Source organism: Capricornis sumatraensis, chromosome 8 (genome assembly GCF_032405125.1).
Source record: "Capricornis sumatraensis isolate serow.1 chromosome 8, serow.2, whole genome shotgun sequence".
NCBI classification, from domain to species: domain Eukaryota; kingdom Metazoa; phylum Chordata; class Mammalia; order Artiodactyla; family Bovidae; genus Capricornis; species Capricornis sumatraensis.
Window position 1 is genome coordinate 106,049,038 of NC_091076.1, and position 16,815 is coordinate 106,065,852.

At 55.4% G+C, this 16,815-nt stretch overlaps 1 protein-coding gene across 4 annotated transcripts; it reads left to right on the forward strand.

Moving 5' to 3' along the window:
- The first annotated feature begins 5,128 nt into the window (after positions 1 to 5,128).
- FDXR (ferredoxin reductase) lies at positions 5,129 to 16,155 on the forward strand. 4 transcript variants are annotated; one of them, XM_068977027.1, is made up of 12 exons: positions 5,129 to 5,251; positions 6,038 to 6,135; positions 10,460 to 10,555; positions 10,754 to 10,876; positions 11,013 to 11,126; positions 11,434 to 11,535; positions 13,557 to 13,682; positions 13,909 to 13,993; positions 14,126 to 14,325; positions 14,409 to 14,580; positions 15,394 to 15,564; positions 15,699 to 16,155. In XM_068977027.1, exons 1-12 carry the CDS (start codon positions 5,173 to 5,175, stop codon positions 15,827 to 15,829), a joined length of 1,497 nt encoding a protein of 498 aa, XP_068833128.1. In that variant the 5' UTR covers positions 5,129 to 5,172; the 3' UTR covers positions 15,830 to 16,155. The 4 variants fall into 4 exon arrangements, with proteins under 4 accessions (XP_068833128.1, XP_068833127.1, XP_068833129.1 ...); XM_068977026.1 differs by having other exon boundaries at positions 13,575 to 13,682; XM_068977028.1 differs by having other exon boundaries at positions 10,778 to 10,876; positions 13,575 to 13,682.
- Positions 16,156 to 16,815: the final 660 nt, after the last annotated feature.

A 16,815-nucleotide genomic window follows, 5' to 3' on the forward strand; every position in this document is an offset into this window, starting at 1 on the left:
GGGAGGCTGAATGCCAGCACGTGGGGTGGGTGGAGGGGAGAGGGGCAGGCGAAGGTGTTCTCTGAGCCTGGTCCCGTGAGAGCACCCGTCTCTGGTGTGGCCTTAGGCGGCTCTGCTGAGTAGCTCCCACTTGCCTGGCCAGGTCCATTCCCCTCTCCTCTACCCTGCCCTTCTCTCTGGAAGCCCACAGCTCCTGGCCAGTGCCCTCTCCTCCTGCTGCAGCTCTTGCTACTTCTGGAACAGCTCCTTCTTTTTGCTCCTTCAGGGCCTAGGGTGAAAGTGGCTTCCAGCTGTTGATCATCCCCCCCCACCACGCTGGGGGGCACTTCACCACATCCTTCATCCTGCCACACCTCTGCACAAAGTTCCTTCATTAAACTCTCTTCAATCAGCCCCTCTGAGCACACCATCTGGTTCCTGCTGGGAGGCTGACTGACAGAGCAGTTTCGGATCCAAGCAGCCCTCTTGGAGGGAGCAGGCTTGGCAGCCTCCCCCACCTCCTGCTCTGCTATGTTATTGGTGCTCTTTTGAAATGCATTGGCGACTCAGAAATGGCCTTAAGGTCTGGGAATGTGATTAATCAAACTGCTAATTCTCCACATGAAAAGTGCAACATCGGAAAAGGCCCCCTTGCACACTCCTGGCTAATGATTAAAACCATCCTAATATAACCAGTGACTCACTATTACTGATCTGGGTCTGAGTGAGGAATGGGCTGAAGTTGGAGGCCCTGGTACCAGACCTGGCTACCCAGCAGGCCCCCAAGAACACTCTATCACTTTGAGGCTTGATTTTCTGTTACTCTGGGATTGTGACTGGGATTGACTGGGCCTTGAGAAATGAGGGGAGGTGACAGGAATGAATGAAGGCCTTTAAGGGCTCTGCAGAGACCTAATGTCTAATTTACAGAGACATACTGGAGGGGATAATATTTATGATGATGTTAGCTAACATCAATTCAGAACTTATGGCACATTTTTAACCTATACTATCTTAACTTAAAAATTACTTATTAGACTTTTCTGGGTCTTAGTTGCAGCATATGGGATCTAGTTCCCTGACCAGGTCTCAAACCCTGGCCCCTGCATTGGGAGCTCGGAGTCTTAGCCACCGGACCACCAGAGAAGTCCTTATGCTATCTAACTTTAATCTTTACAGGAAATCGGTACTATTTCCCCCTCATATTGTGAAGATAAGCCTTAGAGAGATTAAACTTATCAACGTCATATAGCTTGTATGTGGAGGAAGAAAGATTCAAACCTGGTGTGTCCAACTCCAGAATTCCTGCTCTTAACCACCAGAGATACCACCTGTGGGCAGAGAGCACTCTAGGGCTTTATATGGTGTCTATCCTGAATCTCCTTCTCTTCCTCCCATGTGAGAGGATAATAAATGGAATGTTAAGACATGTACATCCATTATGTGCCTGGCAGTGTGTAAACTCTGGGGATAAGAGTGTGATTGGGCCCCAGTCTCCTGGAGCTTACTGTCTAGTGCAGGAATCGAGAAACCTTTTTGGTGAAATGTTAGATGGTAAATATTTGGGGCTTTGTGGATGATATGGTTTCTGTCACAACTATTCAACTGTGCCATCAAAGTGCAAAAACAGCCAGAGGCAATATGTAAAGAAATGAACATCACTGTGTTCTGTGTTTTTTGCCATGCTGTGAGACTTGTGGGATCTTAGCTCCCATACCAGGTATCAAACATAGGTCCTGGCAGTCTTAGCACTGAGTCCTAATCACTGGACTGCCAGGGAAGTCCCTAAATTCTTTTTTTTTTTTAATTTTATGTAATTTTCACATGTCACAGAATATTATTCTCTAATTTTAGAAAAACCATTTAAGAATGTAAGTCATGAACTTCTGGGTTATACAAAGACAGGTGGTGAGAGGAATTTGTGCTACAAACTATAGCTTGCTTATTCCTGGACTGATGGGCAGAGTACAAAACACAATGGCTTATTAGAAATCCTTCCCTGGTGGCTCAGACGGTAAAGCGTCTGCCTGCAATACGGGAGACCCAGGTTCGATCCCTGGGTTGGGAAGATCTCCTGGAGAAGGAAATGGCAACCCACTCCACTATTCCTGGTTGGAGAATCCCAGGGATGGAGAAGCCTGGTAGGCTACAGTCCATGGGGTTGCAAAGAGTCAGACACGACTGAGTGACTTCACTTTATTAGAAATCAGAGCAGTACTTACTTGTCAGTGAAGGGAAGTAAGTGAAAGGGAAGGGAAGTAAGTGGAAGGGAAGGGAAGTGTCTAGAAGGGGCAAAAGGAGCTCCTGCAAGTGCTGGCCAAGTTCTACTTCGTGATCTAAGTCATGGTTACATCTTGTGATGATTCATCAACCAGTACACTTACGGTTTGTGCAGTTTTCTGTTCATCATACTTTGTAAAGAAAAAAAAAAAGTCTGCCATTCCAGTTCTACAAGGATCAAGCTGTTAGCTACCGCAGTCACTCAGCAACAATGTTCCCAAGGGGAATTCACCATGCGGAAAAACAGGAAGTGTTCTGTGCTTTGTATGTTGCTGTTTTAGTCCCTAAATCATGTCTGCCTCTGTTGGGACCCCATGGACTGCAGCCCTCCAGGCTCCACTGTCCATGGGATCACCCAGGCAAGAATACTGAAATGGGTTGGCCTTTTCCTGCTCCAGCAGATCTTCCTGACCCAGGGTTTGAACCCATGTCTCCTGTACTGGCAGGTGGATTCTGTACCACTGATCCACCTGGGAAGCCCTGTGCTTTGGACATACTGCTGCTGCTGCTGCTACTGCTAAGTCGCTTCAGTCGTGTCCGACTCTGTGTGACCCCATAGATGGCAGCCCACCAGGCTCTGCCGTCCCTGGGATTCTCCAGACAAGAATACTGGAGTGGGTTGCCATTTCCTTCTCCAATGCATGAAAGTGAAAAGTGAAAGTGAAGTCGCTCAGTCGTGTCTGACTCTTAGCAACCCCATGGACTGCAGCCTACCAGGCTCCTCCATCCATGGGATTTTCCAGGCAAGAGTACTGGAGTGGGGTGCCATCGCCTTCTCCAGTAACAGCCTATCTACACAGAATATTTATGATGTACAATTTGAGTTAACCCAGGGATCTGCTGTGTAGTATGGAATTCAAACAGCAAACGAGATCCAGATCCTACCACCCACCAGGAGACCTCAAGTGAGGCACGCAGCCCCTGTGGAAGTTGAGGAGCAATTATGATTTAAAGCACCACAACCAAATGAGTCTTAGATAGTCTATTCTGGAAGCACTGAGAAAGGAAAATTGCTGTAGTACCCTAGATGAGACCTGTTGTTTAGAAAAGGGCAGTTAAAGATGTTAAAAAAAAAATTACAAGTCAAGAAATTTCAGAGGGTAAACTGGATGTGAGATTATATCCCATATCAAGGTTATCAGAGACAAAGTGGAAGTAAGGAGTCTACTTTTCCCTTGTGTTCTCTTTGCTGGGCTTCCCTAACAGCACTTTGGGTAAATAGTGTATGTACTTGTTCTTTCTCGTATGATCACATCAAGTGAGAAAGGATTTCAACAATGAAGCAAAAAAGCAGACAAGGAGGTAGGTCACATTTTAGCATGTCATTGCTCTCTAGCTAGGACATAAACGATGACTGTCTTTCTCAACTTTATTGTCAGCAAATGATAAATATGATATACTGGCCCCTAGATAGTTAAGTTATATAGCTAACGAAAAATTCCAGTGACCCCAGATTCTTGCATCTTCCCATACATGGAAAAGCACTAAAATCATTAACTCAAGATGTGTGTTCTTTGTGGTTAACAGTAATCTTTTTTGCTTGATTATATGTTATTTCCAGCGGGAAAAAAATAGTTTATAAATATCTTGGCTCCTCCCTTACCTCTCTGAAGCAGTGTCTCCGAGGAATCGGAGAGGCTGGCTTCCTGGGCAACAGTCCTCAGGAAGGTGCCAGAATAAAACTGAACTCACAACGTGTACATTGTGCATTATTCTTTCAGCTGACGACGTCAAATAAAAAGATAACTTAAGAATGATAAAGCAGTTTAATAAGTAATGAGGAGCTGGAGTGTTAAGGGGATAAAAACGGGCGCTAACCGGGCTTGGGAGACGACGGGTCAGGGAAGGCTTCTTCAAGGATGTGCCTGACAGGAGGGCCCTAGGGGCAGGGGGTGGGAAAAGGCGGCATCACAAGTATTGGGTCAGATGTCACTAGGGCTGTATTTAAAAATACATCTTGTTCATTATGAATTTTTTGCCTTAATTTTCATCTTTTAAAACATTGCATTACAATATTATTACCTCGATTTCTGAGGGTTTTGGCGCCCTCTTAAATTCTGCACTCGGGGCCGGTGCAAAATTCGCCTCCGTCTATCCCAGCTTGTTGGACGAGGGTGGGAAACCTGGCTCTGTCCTTAGTACAGAGGGCAAGACTCTCCTGCTGGTCCCTCATCTTTGTAAAGGGGAGGACGGTTACGCAACAAGATCACCGAGGGGTCGGACCAGGTACCACGCGCCGGAGAAAGTGCCGCGGGAAGACCCTTTTCCCAGACTTCCGGACTTCATCCTTATTACCCAATGGGAGGGGAGGTGCGCTTGAACCCGGCTTGTGATTGGCTGGGACCGAAACGAGCCGGGATAGGCCCTCAAAGGGGAACGGCGCCTTGAGTCATCAGCGAGCGACGAGAGCCTTTAGAGGAAGCAGGTAAGTAAACTAAGCTCCTTTCTAATTGGCTCGATCTTTCAGGAGGGTTGAAACAGCAATGGGGATTTGCTCTCCTCCAAGTCTAGGCTCCAGATAATTGGAGAAAAGGTGAAGACGGGGGAGAAGTTTATTGCGTCACTTACTGCCCGGAAGTCCTGGGGGGCGAGCCTTCAGAGAAAGGGGGTGGGTTGCGGGGGCGGGCCTTCCCCTGTGGGGCGGTGGGGATAGAGCCACCGCGCCTTTCGGTCCTGAAGCATTGGAGGCGGGCTTGGGGGCGGGGTCGAACCTGTGGGCGGAGGGCCAGAGGACGGGCTGGGGCGGGGCCGTGACTGTGGGCGGGGCCAGGGAAGGGCGGGGCGGGGCGGGGCGGGGCCAGGGAAAGGCCGGGGCGGGGCCGGGGCGGGGCCGGGGCGGGGCGGGGCCGGGCCCGGCGCGGGAGTGCGGGGCAGCCGGCAGTTTGGCCCCCGGGCTGGTTCCTCTTCCCAGGCATGGCTCCGCGCTGTTGGCGCTGGTGGCCCTGGTCGTCTTGGACTCGGACTCGGCTGCCTCCTTCCAGGAGCATCCAGAGTAGGAGCAGAGCCCCTCTAGGGCTGGGTGGGAGTTCGGGAAGGCCTGCGAACGATCCCGTGAGAAGTGGGAGCCGAGCCGGGGCAGGGCTGGAGAGGGGAGAGGGAGGGGACCAGTGCTGAGACTGGAGGGGTGCACTCATGTAGACGGAGTGGGGGCGGTGTCCAGGGGCAGATGACAGCCTGTGCGCCAAGGTGTGAGACTGCTGGGGTGAGACAGGGGTCAACAAAGGTGCGAAGGGGAGACCATGATGTCCACAGGCATGAGAAGGAGTGAATGAGGGGGATAAGGAGGTCTGTGGGGCAGGAGGGGAGTCTGAAGCAGGAGTCTATATGGGTGATAGAGGGCTCTGTGGAAGGAGAGGAGTTAGAAGAGGTAAAACGGGGCATTGTGGGGAGATCCACAGGGACGAGATTGGGTGATACTGGGTCTGTTGGAAGATGTGGTATTCTAGCTGAGTGGGTCGGGAAAACCCAGTAAGAAAAATTAAGCAGTGCTGAGCAGTCCAGAGCACCACTTCAGGGGTGATGGGGAGTGTTGAGTAGGCCCTCTAAAGCGGGCTCTGGATGTGGGTGAGATGGGGGCTCTGGATGGACACACAACCTTTGGGGATTCAGATGGAATAAGGGACCCTGGCAAATGTCGAAGCTTCGAGGAAAAAGAGAAGGAGGATGCATATGAGGGTGAAGCCTGGAAAACTCCGTCTTCTCTTCGACATTTAAGTTGGGATTTGGCACAGGTGAGGGAGTCTTGTTCTGACCTTCCGCCCCCATCCCCCCACCCTAGACTTCGGCCAGCACTTCTCCACACAGGAGCAGACCCCCCAGATCTGTGTGGTCGGCAGTGGCCCAGCTGGCTTTTACACGGCCCAGCACCTGCTAAAGGTAAGCCACTTCCCCCTGGTTCCTTTTCTCAAGATTCACCCGCTGCTCTAGTCCTAAGTGCAAGCCCCACACCTTTGGGTTTTAAAAGCACTCCTGGATTCCTGATGGGGAAGAGGCTCCCAGCCCATCTGGACAGGACACTTCATACATGCTTTGTCACCTGGGACTCCCCATTCTAGGTCCTCAGCTCGGAGAGAGTGTGTTTGCCTCCTGGGTGGTGATTCGTGGCAGACAGTTGGCTATGCTTTCCTGGCCAAGTACTCCAAGGAGCTTACTCGAGACCTGCAGGATATCTTTTTCCTGCCCCTCATCTTCCCTTCTTTCTCCTCTCTCTCCTCTCTGTTCCCAATGTCCTGCCTCTTGAGGCCACCCCCTCTTCTCAAGGCCCTTTGTAACTTTAGGCGCCTCATTGCACTCTCCTTGCCAATAGTTCCAGCCCTCCCCATGCCATGCTGTTTTTTTAGCCTGCTCTCCACTCCCCATCCCACCCCTTCCCCTCACCCCATGGCCAGAGTCTCAAGGTTTATAGTACTAGCCTTGGCGGGCAGGGCCCCAAGGTTGCTGGTTACCCTTGAAACATCGGCAGGCCTTGGTGGGGCGGAAGTCGGGAATGGGAGAGGGGTGCGTGCGAGTTCAGCTGACTGAGACATAGGACAATGACCTTGCTGTGGAGAGACGAGAGAAAGGATGACTATATTAATTACACACTCTACTCAAAAAGTAGGGTGATCAACCTTCCCAGTTTGTCTAGGGTGTGAAGCTTTCAATCTTAAAGCTGGGAGGGTCTTGGGGAGGCCAGGATGAGTTGGTCCCCCTGCTAGAAAGTGACCTAAGCTCACCTTCCAAGCAGCACAGATAGAAGAGCTAATTGCAGTGAAGTGACCAGTAAGAGCCTGGTTAGGTGGGGGTCAGTAGGAAAGTGCTTCCTGGAGAAGGTGTGTCTGAGTTGCACTGAAGGAGGCTCCCAGGCTCTGGAGAGGGTCTCCCACATGTGGGGCTTCATTACAGGTCAGTTTCCATGTGTTATGACAGACCTGGGCACTGGGAGGGAGACCAGGGATCTTCCACAGCTTGTGTAAGGGGAGCTGTGTGAGCAGAGCCTGAAATCTGGGGAGAGGGGGCCTTCCAGGCAGGATCCTCAGTGCCCCTAGTGTGAAAAAAGGCTCTGCCCTGTGCCTGCTTTCCCCATGGGAGGTACTGGGGGTGGGCACCGGGGCCAGTTACAAGCTGGTCCCTGCCCACTGGGAGCTTCAGACTACCAGCTATGGTCCTGCGACAGGAACACGAGGCATGTTTGGGACAGTGACACTAAGCTGAGTCAGGCACTGTCTACACAGCATGTCCTCACAGCCTCAAGACAACTTGTGAAGCAGGTGGCATGACTCTTGCTTCAGAGGTGAGAATGCTGAGGCCGAACGAGGCTGCCCAAGGCCCCACCACTGAGCAGCGAAGGCCTGGGGTCTGAGCGTGGACTGTATGATGGCAGAGCCTGCCCTTAAGGTCCACGCTGGGCCGTTCAGTTATCAAGCACTGGACGCTAACATGATCCAGGCACGGCTTGGCCCTGGGAACATGGGCATGAGCAGGACAGACACGGTTGCCACGCTCAAGGACCTGACAGCTTACGTGGGGGGTTGTGGAGTAGAGGAGAAGAGGGTTTACATGATAGTCTAGGATTCCGATGGGCGAGGGGGCGCTGTGTGCAGGAGGGACACCTAGCCCAGCCAGAGGGGGTGATGTCCTTGATCGATGTCTAAAGGACAGAAGGAGGGGTTTGGGGGGGGGAGCCCAGAGAGGCCGGGGCACAGATAACTACCTGACAGACACCCAGGGGAAGGGAATGCAGGTTTGGGGGTGGGTGAGTTCAGGAGGTGGGAGGGCGAGAGCAGAGGCTGGAGGATTTGCGTGGGCCCGGGTGCTGGGGGCCTGGAAGCCCCTGAGCAGGCTGGACTCCGGCAGTTTCTCTCAGTGCTGTCCATCCCCCTCCCTCCATCAGAGTCCCCTGGCGGACTGGTGAAAAGGCACATTTCTGGGCCTCCTTTCCACCTAATCAAGCCTTGACTGGGGCCCAGGAATCAACATTTGAAAACAGCATGCCTCCCTTTGTCCTGGGGGCGCAGTTGCCACAGGTGGTTGGCTTCACCAAAGGGTTTTAGGCTGGGAGGGGAGGGGGCGGGGGTTGAAAGCACCGTGATTTTGATCTGGAGCTCTCTGCCTGCAGGGCGGGAGGCAGGGCTGGTGGCCGGGAGAGCAGCAGGAGCCGCTGGGGTGGCAGTGGGGAGGATGGAGGTCTGATTGGACACGGACGAGGGGAGTCAGAGAGGAGCCCCAGCTTCTGGCTCAGGGTGGAAGGGAGCCCGGGAGCAGAGGGAGAGAGGTTTGGGGGAAGGGGACTGGCTTCTGTCCGGATCCGTGTGAGGTGTCTCCGGTGAGCTGTCCAGGGATCTCAGGCTTGGTAGGAGGGCTGGGCAGAGGAGAGTAGAATGTCATCAGTAAATCCACGGGAATTTGAGGTCATAGGAGGGAATGATGACACCTCTCCAGGGAGTGTCCTGGGCAAGGGGAGGGGACCTCAGATTGGAAGAAGCTCTGAGAATATTCTTGTTAGAGAAGGAATAGAGCAAAGAGGACCTGGGAAAGAACAGCTAGAGGGATTGGAGGGATGGGGGAGAGCTAGAAGGCACCAGTGGTAAAGAATCCGCCTGCCAGTGCAGGAGACACGAGATGAGGGTTTGATCCCCGGGTCGGGAAGATCCCCTAGAGGAGGAAATGGCAACCCACTCCAGTATTCTTGCCTGGAGAATCCCATGAACAGAGGAGCCTGGTGGGCTACAGGTGGGGTCCCAAAGAGTCGACTGAAGTGACTTAGCGCTCATGTGAGAGCTAGGAAGGAGGGGCTTCCTGGAAGAGGAGTCCGGTCCTGAGAGAACCTGAGTGAACAGGTCCAGCGGGTTTAGTCTTGTGGAGGTGGCCTTGGAGAGGGCCCTGTGACCTGGAGGGAAGGCTCCAAACTGGAAAGAAGGAAAGATAAGATGGAAAGGCACATAGTGTATGATATTGACCTCCAGGCTAAGCAGTTTGGACTTTGTCCTGTGGCCGGGCAGCCAGGGAAGGTTCGGGAGCCAGGCGGTGAGACACAGCCACCACAACTGCAGTGATGGTAATGCCAGCTTTTGATTGAACACTTGCAGTGGGTCTCGCCTGGGGCTGAGGGTGCAGGCCTTGCTCATTGCATCTGGAGCATCACGCCAGAAGGAATGTTCCTTGGTCCAGAGAAGTTAAGAATCATTCCAGCGGCACAGAGTCAGATAGTGGTGGCGCTGGGTCAGCTCCCGTGGCTGTTGACTCCAAAACTTCAGCTCTTCAAGGGCACAGTGAGGTCAGTGGCGAGGAGGGAGGTGGTTCTTGTGCCACCTGTGGATGGCACTGATGGGGAGAGTCAGCAGGCACGATGGGCAGTGGGGGGGCCTGGACTTGGACACAGGCAGTGAGCTTCCCAGGTGGTGCTGGTGGTCAAGAACCCGCCTGCCACAGCAGGAGACATAAGAGAACACCGGTTCGATCCCTGGGTCGGGAAGATCCCCTGGAGGAGGAAATGGCAACCCACTCCAGTATTCTTGCCTGGAAAATTCCCATGGACAGAAGAGCCTGGTGGGCTACAGTCCATGGGGTCGCAAAGAGTTGGACACGACTGAGCAACTCAGCACACACACAGGTATAAGTTTCCAAGGGTGGGTCTCAGGTCATCCACAGGCTGGGCATTTCTAGAAGCGTCAAAGGGTTCTAGGACAGGGCTGTGTGTCACACCTGACCCAAGTAGATGGAGAAGCTCTCCTGATACAGCTCCGGTGGAGGGAAAGCTGCCGCCTTTCTCAGCTGGCTAGTGGTCTCGCCGTCTCAGTGGGCTGGTGGTCCTTGAAGTCAGGCCTTGGCTGCCCTGGCTCTGGTCTGCCCAACCCTCTAGTCTGGCTCTCTAGGCAGGTGAGGACAGATGGGCCTTTCTCTCTCCTGTGTCCTCAGCCCACTGAGCGGGGCTGTCCTGCTTTGCTTTGGGAAGGGCAGACTTAGCCTCTGCTTCAACCCCACCAGGGCTTCCCAGGAGGCCTACCCATGCAGGAAATGCAGGCGATGTGGGTTCCATCCTTGGGTCGGGAAGATCCCCTGGAGGAGGAAACGGCAACCCACTCCAGTATTCTTGCCTGAAGAATCCCATGGACAGAGGAGCCTGGTGGGCTACGGTCCACAGGGTTGCAGAGTCAGCCACGGCTAAAGTGACTTAGCACGCAAGACACTTGGCCCCACCAGCCGCTGCCCTCTCCCCCAGCACCACTCCCGGGCCCACGTGGATATCTACGAGAAACAGCTGGTGCCCTTTGGCCTGGTGCGCTTTGGCGTGGCGCCCGACCACCCCGAGGTCAAGGTGGGTATCTCTGAGCTCAGAGCGAGGGTTGAGAGACTTTGGTCAAGATGTGGGGAGGAGGGAGGCTCCCGGACTTCATGGGATGACCCCAGGCTCTCTGGAGGGAGTGACACCCCAGACACTGTGGGGTGAGGGTGGCATTGCCGTGGACCCTGGCGCTGCCCCACCCTCTAACCCCTCCCCCGCTGGGCCTGGCAGAATGTCATCAACACCTTTACCCAGACGGCCCGCTCTGACCGCTGTGCCTTCTACGGCAACGTGGAGGTGGGCAGGGATGTGACCGTGCAGGAACTGCGGGACGCCTACCACGCTGTGGTGCTGGTGAGTGCAGGCGGGTGGCGGGGGTGGTGGCTGGGGGAATGCTATGGAGAAGGAGCTGGAAGGAGGCCAGTGGGAGCCTGGGCGCTGGGCTGCCCAGTCCCTTAGCTGCCACTGAGGCCTCTGGGTCTGTCCTCAGAGCTATGGGGCAGAGGACCATCAGGCCCTGGATATCCCTGGTGAGGAGCTGCCTGGCGTGTTCTCGGCCCGGGCCTTCGTGGGCTGGTACAATGGGCTTCCTGAGAACCGGGAGGTGAGTTTTGGGAGCCCTCCCCCGGCCTCTTCCTGCCCACTCCTCAGCCAGCTCTTGGCTCCCATAGCTGGGGGAAGGGGCAGCCACAGGCCTGGGAGGTGGCCGGTGAGATGAGACGTGAGGCATCAGGCTGGCCAAGGAGGGAGGCTTCTGGGAAGAGGGGGTGATGGGTGGTGGGGGCGGGACCTGGGTTGAAGCTCTGAGCACGGAGGAGCCTGAGACTATGACTGGGGATGGGGCATGAGGCTGAGGTCAGCCTGACTGAGGCCCAGGCTGGGTGAGCCTCATCCCGACCTCTGCCCCTCAGCTGGCCCCAGACCTGAGCTGTGACACCGCCGTGATTCTGGGGCAGGGGAACGTGGCTCTGGACGTGGCCCGGATCCTGCTGACCCCACCCGACCACCTGGAGGTGAGTGGGTAGGTCGGGCTGCAGGGGTGGGAGTGGGGGGTTACACCAAGGAGAGGAGGCCCCTGCCTTCAGGGTTTGGGCCTCGTCCCTCCAGGCTGAACTCAGCGCCTGCTTCCCCACATGCCGGGCAGAGGCCTTCTAAACAGCAGCTTTATCTCATGCTATTTCCTCATCACTTTCTGTAGCTACGTAGGCTTTTTAAAAGGAAAAGTTTTCAGTGTACACACACCACTGCCCCTGCTCACAACCCTCTCAACACACCTCCTATGTGTGCGCATGCATGCTACATCGCTAAATTGTGTCCAACCCTTTGCGACCCAACGACTGTAGCCCACTAGGCAGCTCTGTCCATGGGATTCTCCAGGCAAGAATAACTGGAGTGGGTTGCCATGCCCTCCTCCAGGGGAAGTGAAAGTTGCTCAGTCATGTCTGACTCATTGCGGTTGGATAGTCCATGGAATTCTCCTAGGCTAGAACACTGGAGTGGGTAGCCTTTCCCTTCTCCAGGGGATCTTCCAGACCCAGGGATCAAACCCAGGCCTCGCACATTGCAGGTGGATTCATCTTTAGTTAATTTTTAAAAATAATTTCAGTTAGTTTATTTTTGGCTGTGTTGGGTCTTTGTTGCTGTGCAGGCGTTTCTCCAGCTGCACTGAGCAGGGGCTGCTCTCTGGTCGTGGTGCGAGGGTCTCATCACGGCGGCTTCTCTTGTCTCAGAGCACAGGCTGTAGGGCGCGTGGGCTTCAGAGGTCGCAGCTCCCGGGCTCTAGGGCGCAGGCTCAGTAGTTGTGGTGCACGGGCTTAGTTGCTCCAGAGCACGTGGGATCTTCCCGGATCAGGAATTGAGCCCATATCTCCTGCATCAGCAGGCGGATTCTTTATTGCCGAACCACCAGGGAAACTCACCTGTATTCATCCTTTAGTTCCTGGTTCAGTTGTTCCTTCCTCCAGGAAACCTTCCAGGACCATCCTGAGTAGGTCTACCTCCCCTCCTTCGGGGGATTCGGCTACTTTTTGTTTCAAAGTATGTCACCACTGCAGTGTTACACTATTAATGAATATTTGATAAGCCTCTCCCCGCCCAGGTCAGAAGCTCTGTGCGGCCGGCACCACATCTCTTTTGTTCACCATTGACACTGCCTGCTAGCCCCTTGCACACTTGGTAAACACTTGTTGAATGAAGATAGTCAGCCTGGTTTGCTACTCAGTTCAGTTCAGTTACTCAGTTGTGTCCAACTCTTTGCGACCTCATGGACTGCAGCACGCCAGGCTTCCCTGTCCATCACCAGCTCCCAGAGCTTGCTCAAACTCTTGTCCATCTAGCTGATGATGCCATCCAACCATCTCATCCTCTGTCGTCCCCTTCTCCTCCTGCCTTCAATCTTTCCCTGCATCAGGGTCTTTTCCAAGGAGTCAGTTCTTCACATCAGGTGGCCAAAGTATTGGAGTTTCAGCTTCAGCATCAGTCCTTCCAGTGACTATTCAGGACTGATTTCCTTTAGGACAGACTGGTTCGATCTCCTTGTAGTCCAAGGACTCTCAAGAGTCTTCTCCTACACCACAGTTCAAAAGCATCAATTCTTCCACGCTCAGCTTTCTTTATAGTCTAACTCTCACATCCATATATGACTACTGGAAAAACCATAGCTTTGACTAAACCGACCTTTGTTGGCAAAGTAATGTCTCTGCTTTTTAATATGCTGTCTAGGTTTATCGTAGCTTTTCTTCCAAGGAGCAAGCATCTTTTAATTTCATGACTGCAGTCACCATCTGCAGTGATTTTGGAGCCCAAGAAGATAAAGCCTGTCACTGTTTCCGTTGTTTCCCCATCTGTTTGCCATGAAGGGATGGGATGGGTTTGCTGCCAGTTGGAACCATTTGCAGAATTGGCGGCAGTGCTCTGTCTGGCCACCAGAGGGCACAGTGTTGCCATTTCAGGCTGCCAGCCTTCTCATTGCCCAGGCTCTGGACACCAGCAAACGGAGAGTCCGCTTCCGCTGTCAGTTTCCAGTGACTTTAAGGTCCTCCTTTTGTGCCAGAAAACGGACATCACTGAGGCTGCCCTGGGAGCCCTGAGACAGAGTCGGGTGAAGACGGTGTGGATCGTGGGCCGACGTGGACCCCTACAAGTGGCCTTCACCATAAAGGTGCTGGGGTCTGAGGGCCAGGGGCCAGGGTCCCTTGGGAGGCGTGGCAGGGCAGAGCTGCCTGGGGTGGACGAGGGGGAGCCAGGCAGGGCCCCCTGGGGCCCAGTGCCTTCCGTGGTGGTGGGCGGCGGTGGTGTTTCCCCTGGGCTGGGTTCTGGGGTGGGCTCAGGAGTGGACATCTCTCTGGACCTTACCCTCTCGCCCGCTCCCCACCCCCACCCCCAAGGAGCTTCGGGAGATGATTCAGTTACCAGGAACTCGGCCCATGTTGGATCCTGTGGATTTCTTGTGTCTCCAGGACAGAATCAAGGGTGAGGGGCCCTTTCCTGGCTCTCCAGCTCCCTAGGAGGGGATGGTCTAGGTCAGAGAGGGCTAGGGGGAGGGCATGTGGGGAGAGGGCTGGAACCCAGACACTGCCCTGAGATGTCCTGCGTTGCTGACAGAGGCTGCTCGCCCAAGGAAGCGGCTGATGGAACTGCTGCTTCGAACAGCCACGGAGAAGCCAGGAGTGGAAGAGGCTGCCCGCCGGGCATCAGCCTCCCGCGCCTGGGGCCTCCGCTTCTTCCGAAGCCCGCAGCAGGTCCTGCCCTCGCCAGATGGGTGGCGGGTGGCAGGCATCCGCCTGGCAGTCACCAGACTGGAGGTGAGTCTCCTGTTCCCCAAAGACACCCCCGTTCTCAAGTCTCCCTACCCCCCAGCCTGGTGTTTCCCACACTTTCCCCACAGGGCATTGGAGAGGCCACCCGGGCAGTGCCCACTGGGGACGTGGAGGACCTCCCCTGTGGGCTGGTGCTGAGCAGCGTTGGGTATAAGAGCCGCCCCATCGACCCCAGTGTGCCCTTTGACCCCAAGCTTGGGGTCATTCCCAATATGGAGGGCCGGGTTGTGGATGTGCCAGGTGAGAGGGCATGGCGGGGGCACCGGGAGGCTGGTGTCTCTCAGGGCTGTTTCACATTCATTCCTTCATCAGGTGATATGCATTGAGAAACTGTTCTGAGTCAGGCCTGTGACTCAGCCCCACCCACCTCCTGGCCCTGCGAGAAGTCCCCAGTGTAGCTGAGATGCCCACTCGTATGTCTGGTTATTAAATCGGGCTCTGGGCTAGGCCAGGGCTGAGACTAGAGATTAAGCAGCAGCTTAATCCTTGTCCTCTGCAAGTTACCAGCCTGGTTGAGTATGTGTGCTATGCTCAGTTGCTCAGTCCTGTCCCACCCTTTGTGACCCCATGGACTGTAGCCCACCAGGCTCCTCTGTCCACGGGGATTCTCTGGGCAAGAATGCTGGAGTGGGTTACCATGCCCTCCTCCAGGGGATCGTCTTAACCCAGGGATCAAACCCAGGTCTCCTGCATTGCAGGTGGATTCTTTAATGTCTGAGCCACCAGGGAAGCCCAAAAAATCACATACCTATCTAGTTATTAATTCATTCAGTCAGTGTTTACTGAGAGCCTGCTGAAGCAAGGTGACAGGACCCAGCTCCTACAGGGAGCGCCAAGATGCAGGGACCCTAAGGTGTAAGATGGGGGGCGGTGCATGGTGAGAACACCTGGGTGTGTTTGGGGAGGAACTGAGGGCAGTGGCGGCAGATGAGTGGGCCCCGCTGACGGGTGCTGGGGGCCATCCTCCCGGCATGTGTGTTCTGGGGCTCAGGCTTGCCAGGGTGCCCAGGCCACTCCCCATTCCTTCGCCCTCTGTCAACCCCACACCCCCAGGCCTCTACTGCAGCGGCTGGGTGAAGCGGGGACCCACGGGTGTCATCACCACCACCATGACTGACAGCTTCCTCACCGGCCAGATTCTGCTGCAGGACCTGAGGGCCGGGCACCTGCCGTCTGGCCCCAGGCCGGGCTCTGCAGCCATCAAGGCCCTGCTGGACAGCCGAGGTCTGGGCCCTGTGTGAGCTCCCAGGAGTTGGGGGCACGGGCGTCTGGGGGAGGTCCCTGGGCCGGAAGGGGGCTGCTCCCCACTGGGGCAAGGGAGCAAGTAGAAGCCCTGAGCCATCTTCCCTCTGCCGCAGGGGTCTGGCCTGTGTCTTTCTCGGACTGGGAGAAACTGGATGCTGAGGAGGTGTCCCGGGGCCAGGCCTTGGGGAAGCCCAGAGAGAAGCTGCTGGATCCTCAGGAGATGCTGCGGCTGCTGGGGCACTGAGCCCAGATCCCAGCCCAGCCTGGTGCAGAGAGAAGAGGAGGGTGACCCCAGACCCTAGCCCTGCTTGGAGAAAAGAGGAGGCGCGCTGGGCAGCAGAGAGGCATCGGGGTCAGCTTGAGTGGCACTCTGCACCCCAGCTGCGTTGTCTGCCTGTCCTGGCATACGGCCCTGGCTGCCTCTTCTCCAGGGGTGTGGGAGCACTTTATTGAGCCAGAAGGTCGCTCCTGCCAGTGTGGGTACCTTTCAGCAAGGAGATAACCTTAGTTAAGGATGGAGGCAGGTACAGCTGACCTCCCTCCCTCCTGTCTCTCTCCTGCTGGACTGTGGAAGGTCCCCAGGTCAGGAATATGCTGGAAATAAAGCACCTGCCACCTAGGGTCACTGGTTCGTGTGCGCGACTTCTTTCCAGGCCCAGGGTCACCTTCCGGCCGCAGCTCCTCTCCAGTCGCCAGGTGGCGCTGCAGAGCCAGCTCCCTGCCCCCAGGGGGGCCGGTGGGGGGTTTTGGCAGCCCCGCCTGGCGCCCACCAGTCTTCCCAGCTTGGCCCTTCTGCTGTGGCCGGCCTGCCTTCTGCCCGCCCTGCAGGCACTCTGTGACCCCAGCCTGCCTGCTCTGCTCGCCCTCCTGTCGGGTCCCCGTCCCTGGTTTGTCTCCAGCACAACCAAGTGCAAGACAAAAAGTGGGAGCCAGGGCGCCGGGGGGCCGCTTGGCCTGCGTGTCCCTGTGGCCCCTCGGACTGGCCCGGGTCCCCCGCTCTCTCATTCCCAACGCCTCCCCGCCTTGTTGCTTTCCAGCTGGATAGACAGACAGGTCTTTGAAAAATAGCACCCCGGTGTCCCTAGCGTGTTCATCATCTTTTTACCAGCCCCCCAAGCTGCCGGCCTCACTTTACAGACTGGGGGTGAATCCTCGAAATTAACCAGCCCAAGGTCACACACCTAGTGAGCCTGGGGCTCGAACCCAGGGCTGCGGGCAGCCTGTTTTCTC

What these genes read in the sequence shown, in the direction of transcription:
- FDXR (XM_068977027.1), top strand. Translation starts at nt 5,173, where the DNA reads ATGGCTCCGCGCTGTTGGCGCTGGTGGCCCTGGTCGTCTTGGACTCGG. An exon ending in CCGACCACCCCGAGGTCAAG is followed by an intron (nt 10,556 to 10,753) that starts GTGGGTATCTCT and finishes TGGGCCTGGCAG; the next exon opens with AATGTCATCAACACCTTTAC. An exon ending in TCTCCAGGACAGAATCAAGG is followed by an intron (nt 13,994 to 14,125) that starts GTGAGGGGCCCT and finishes CGTTGCTGACAG; the next exon opens with AGGCTGCTCGCCCAAGGAAG.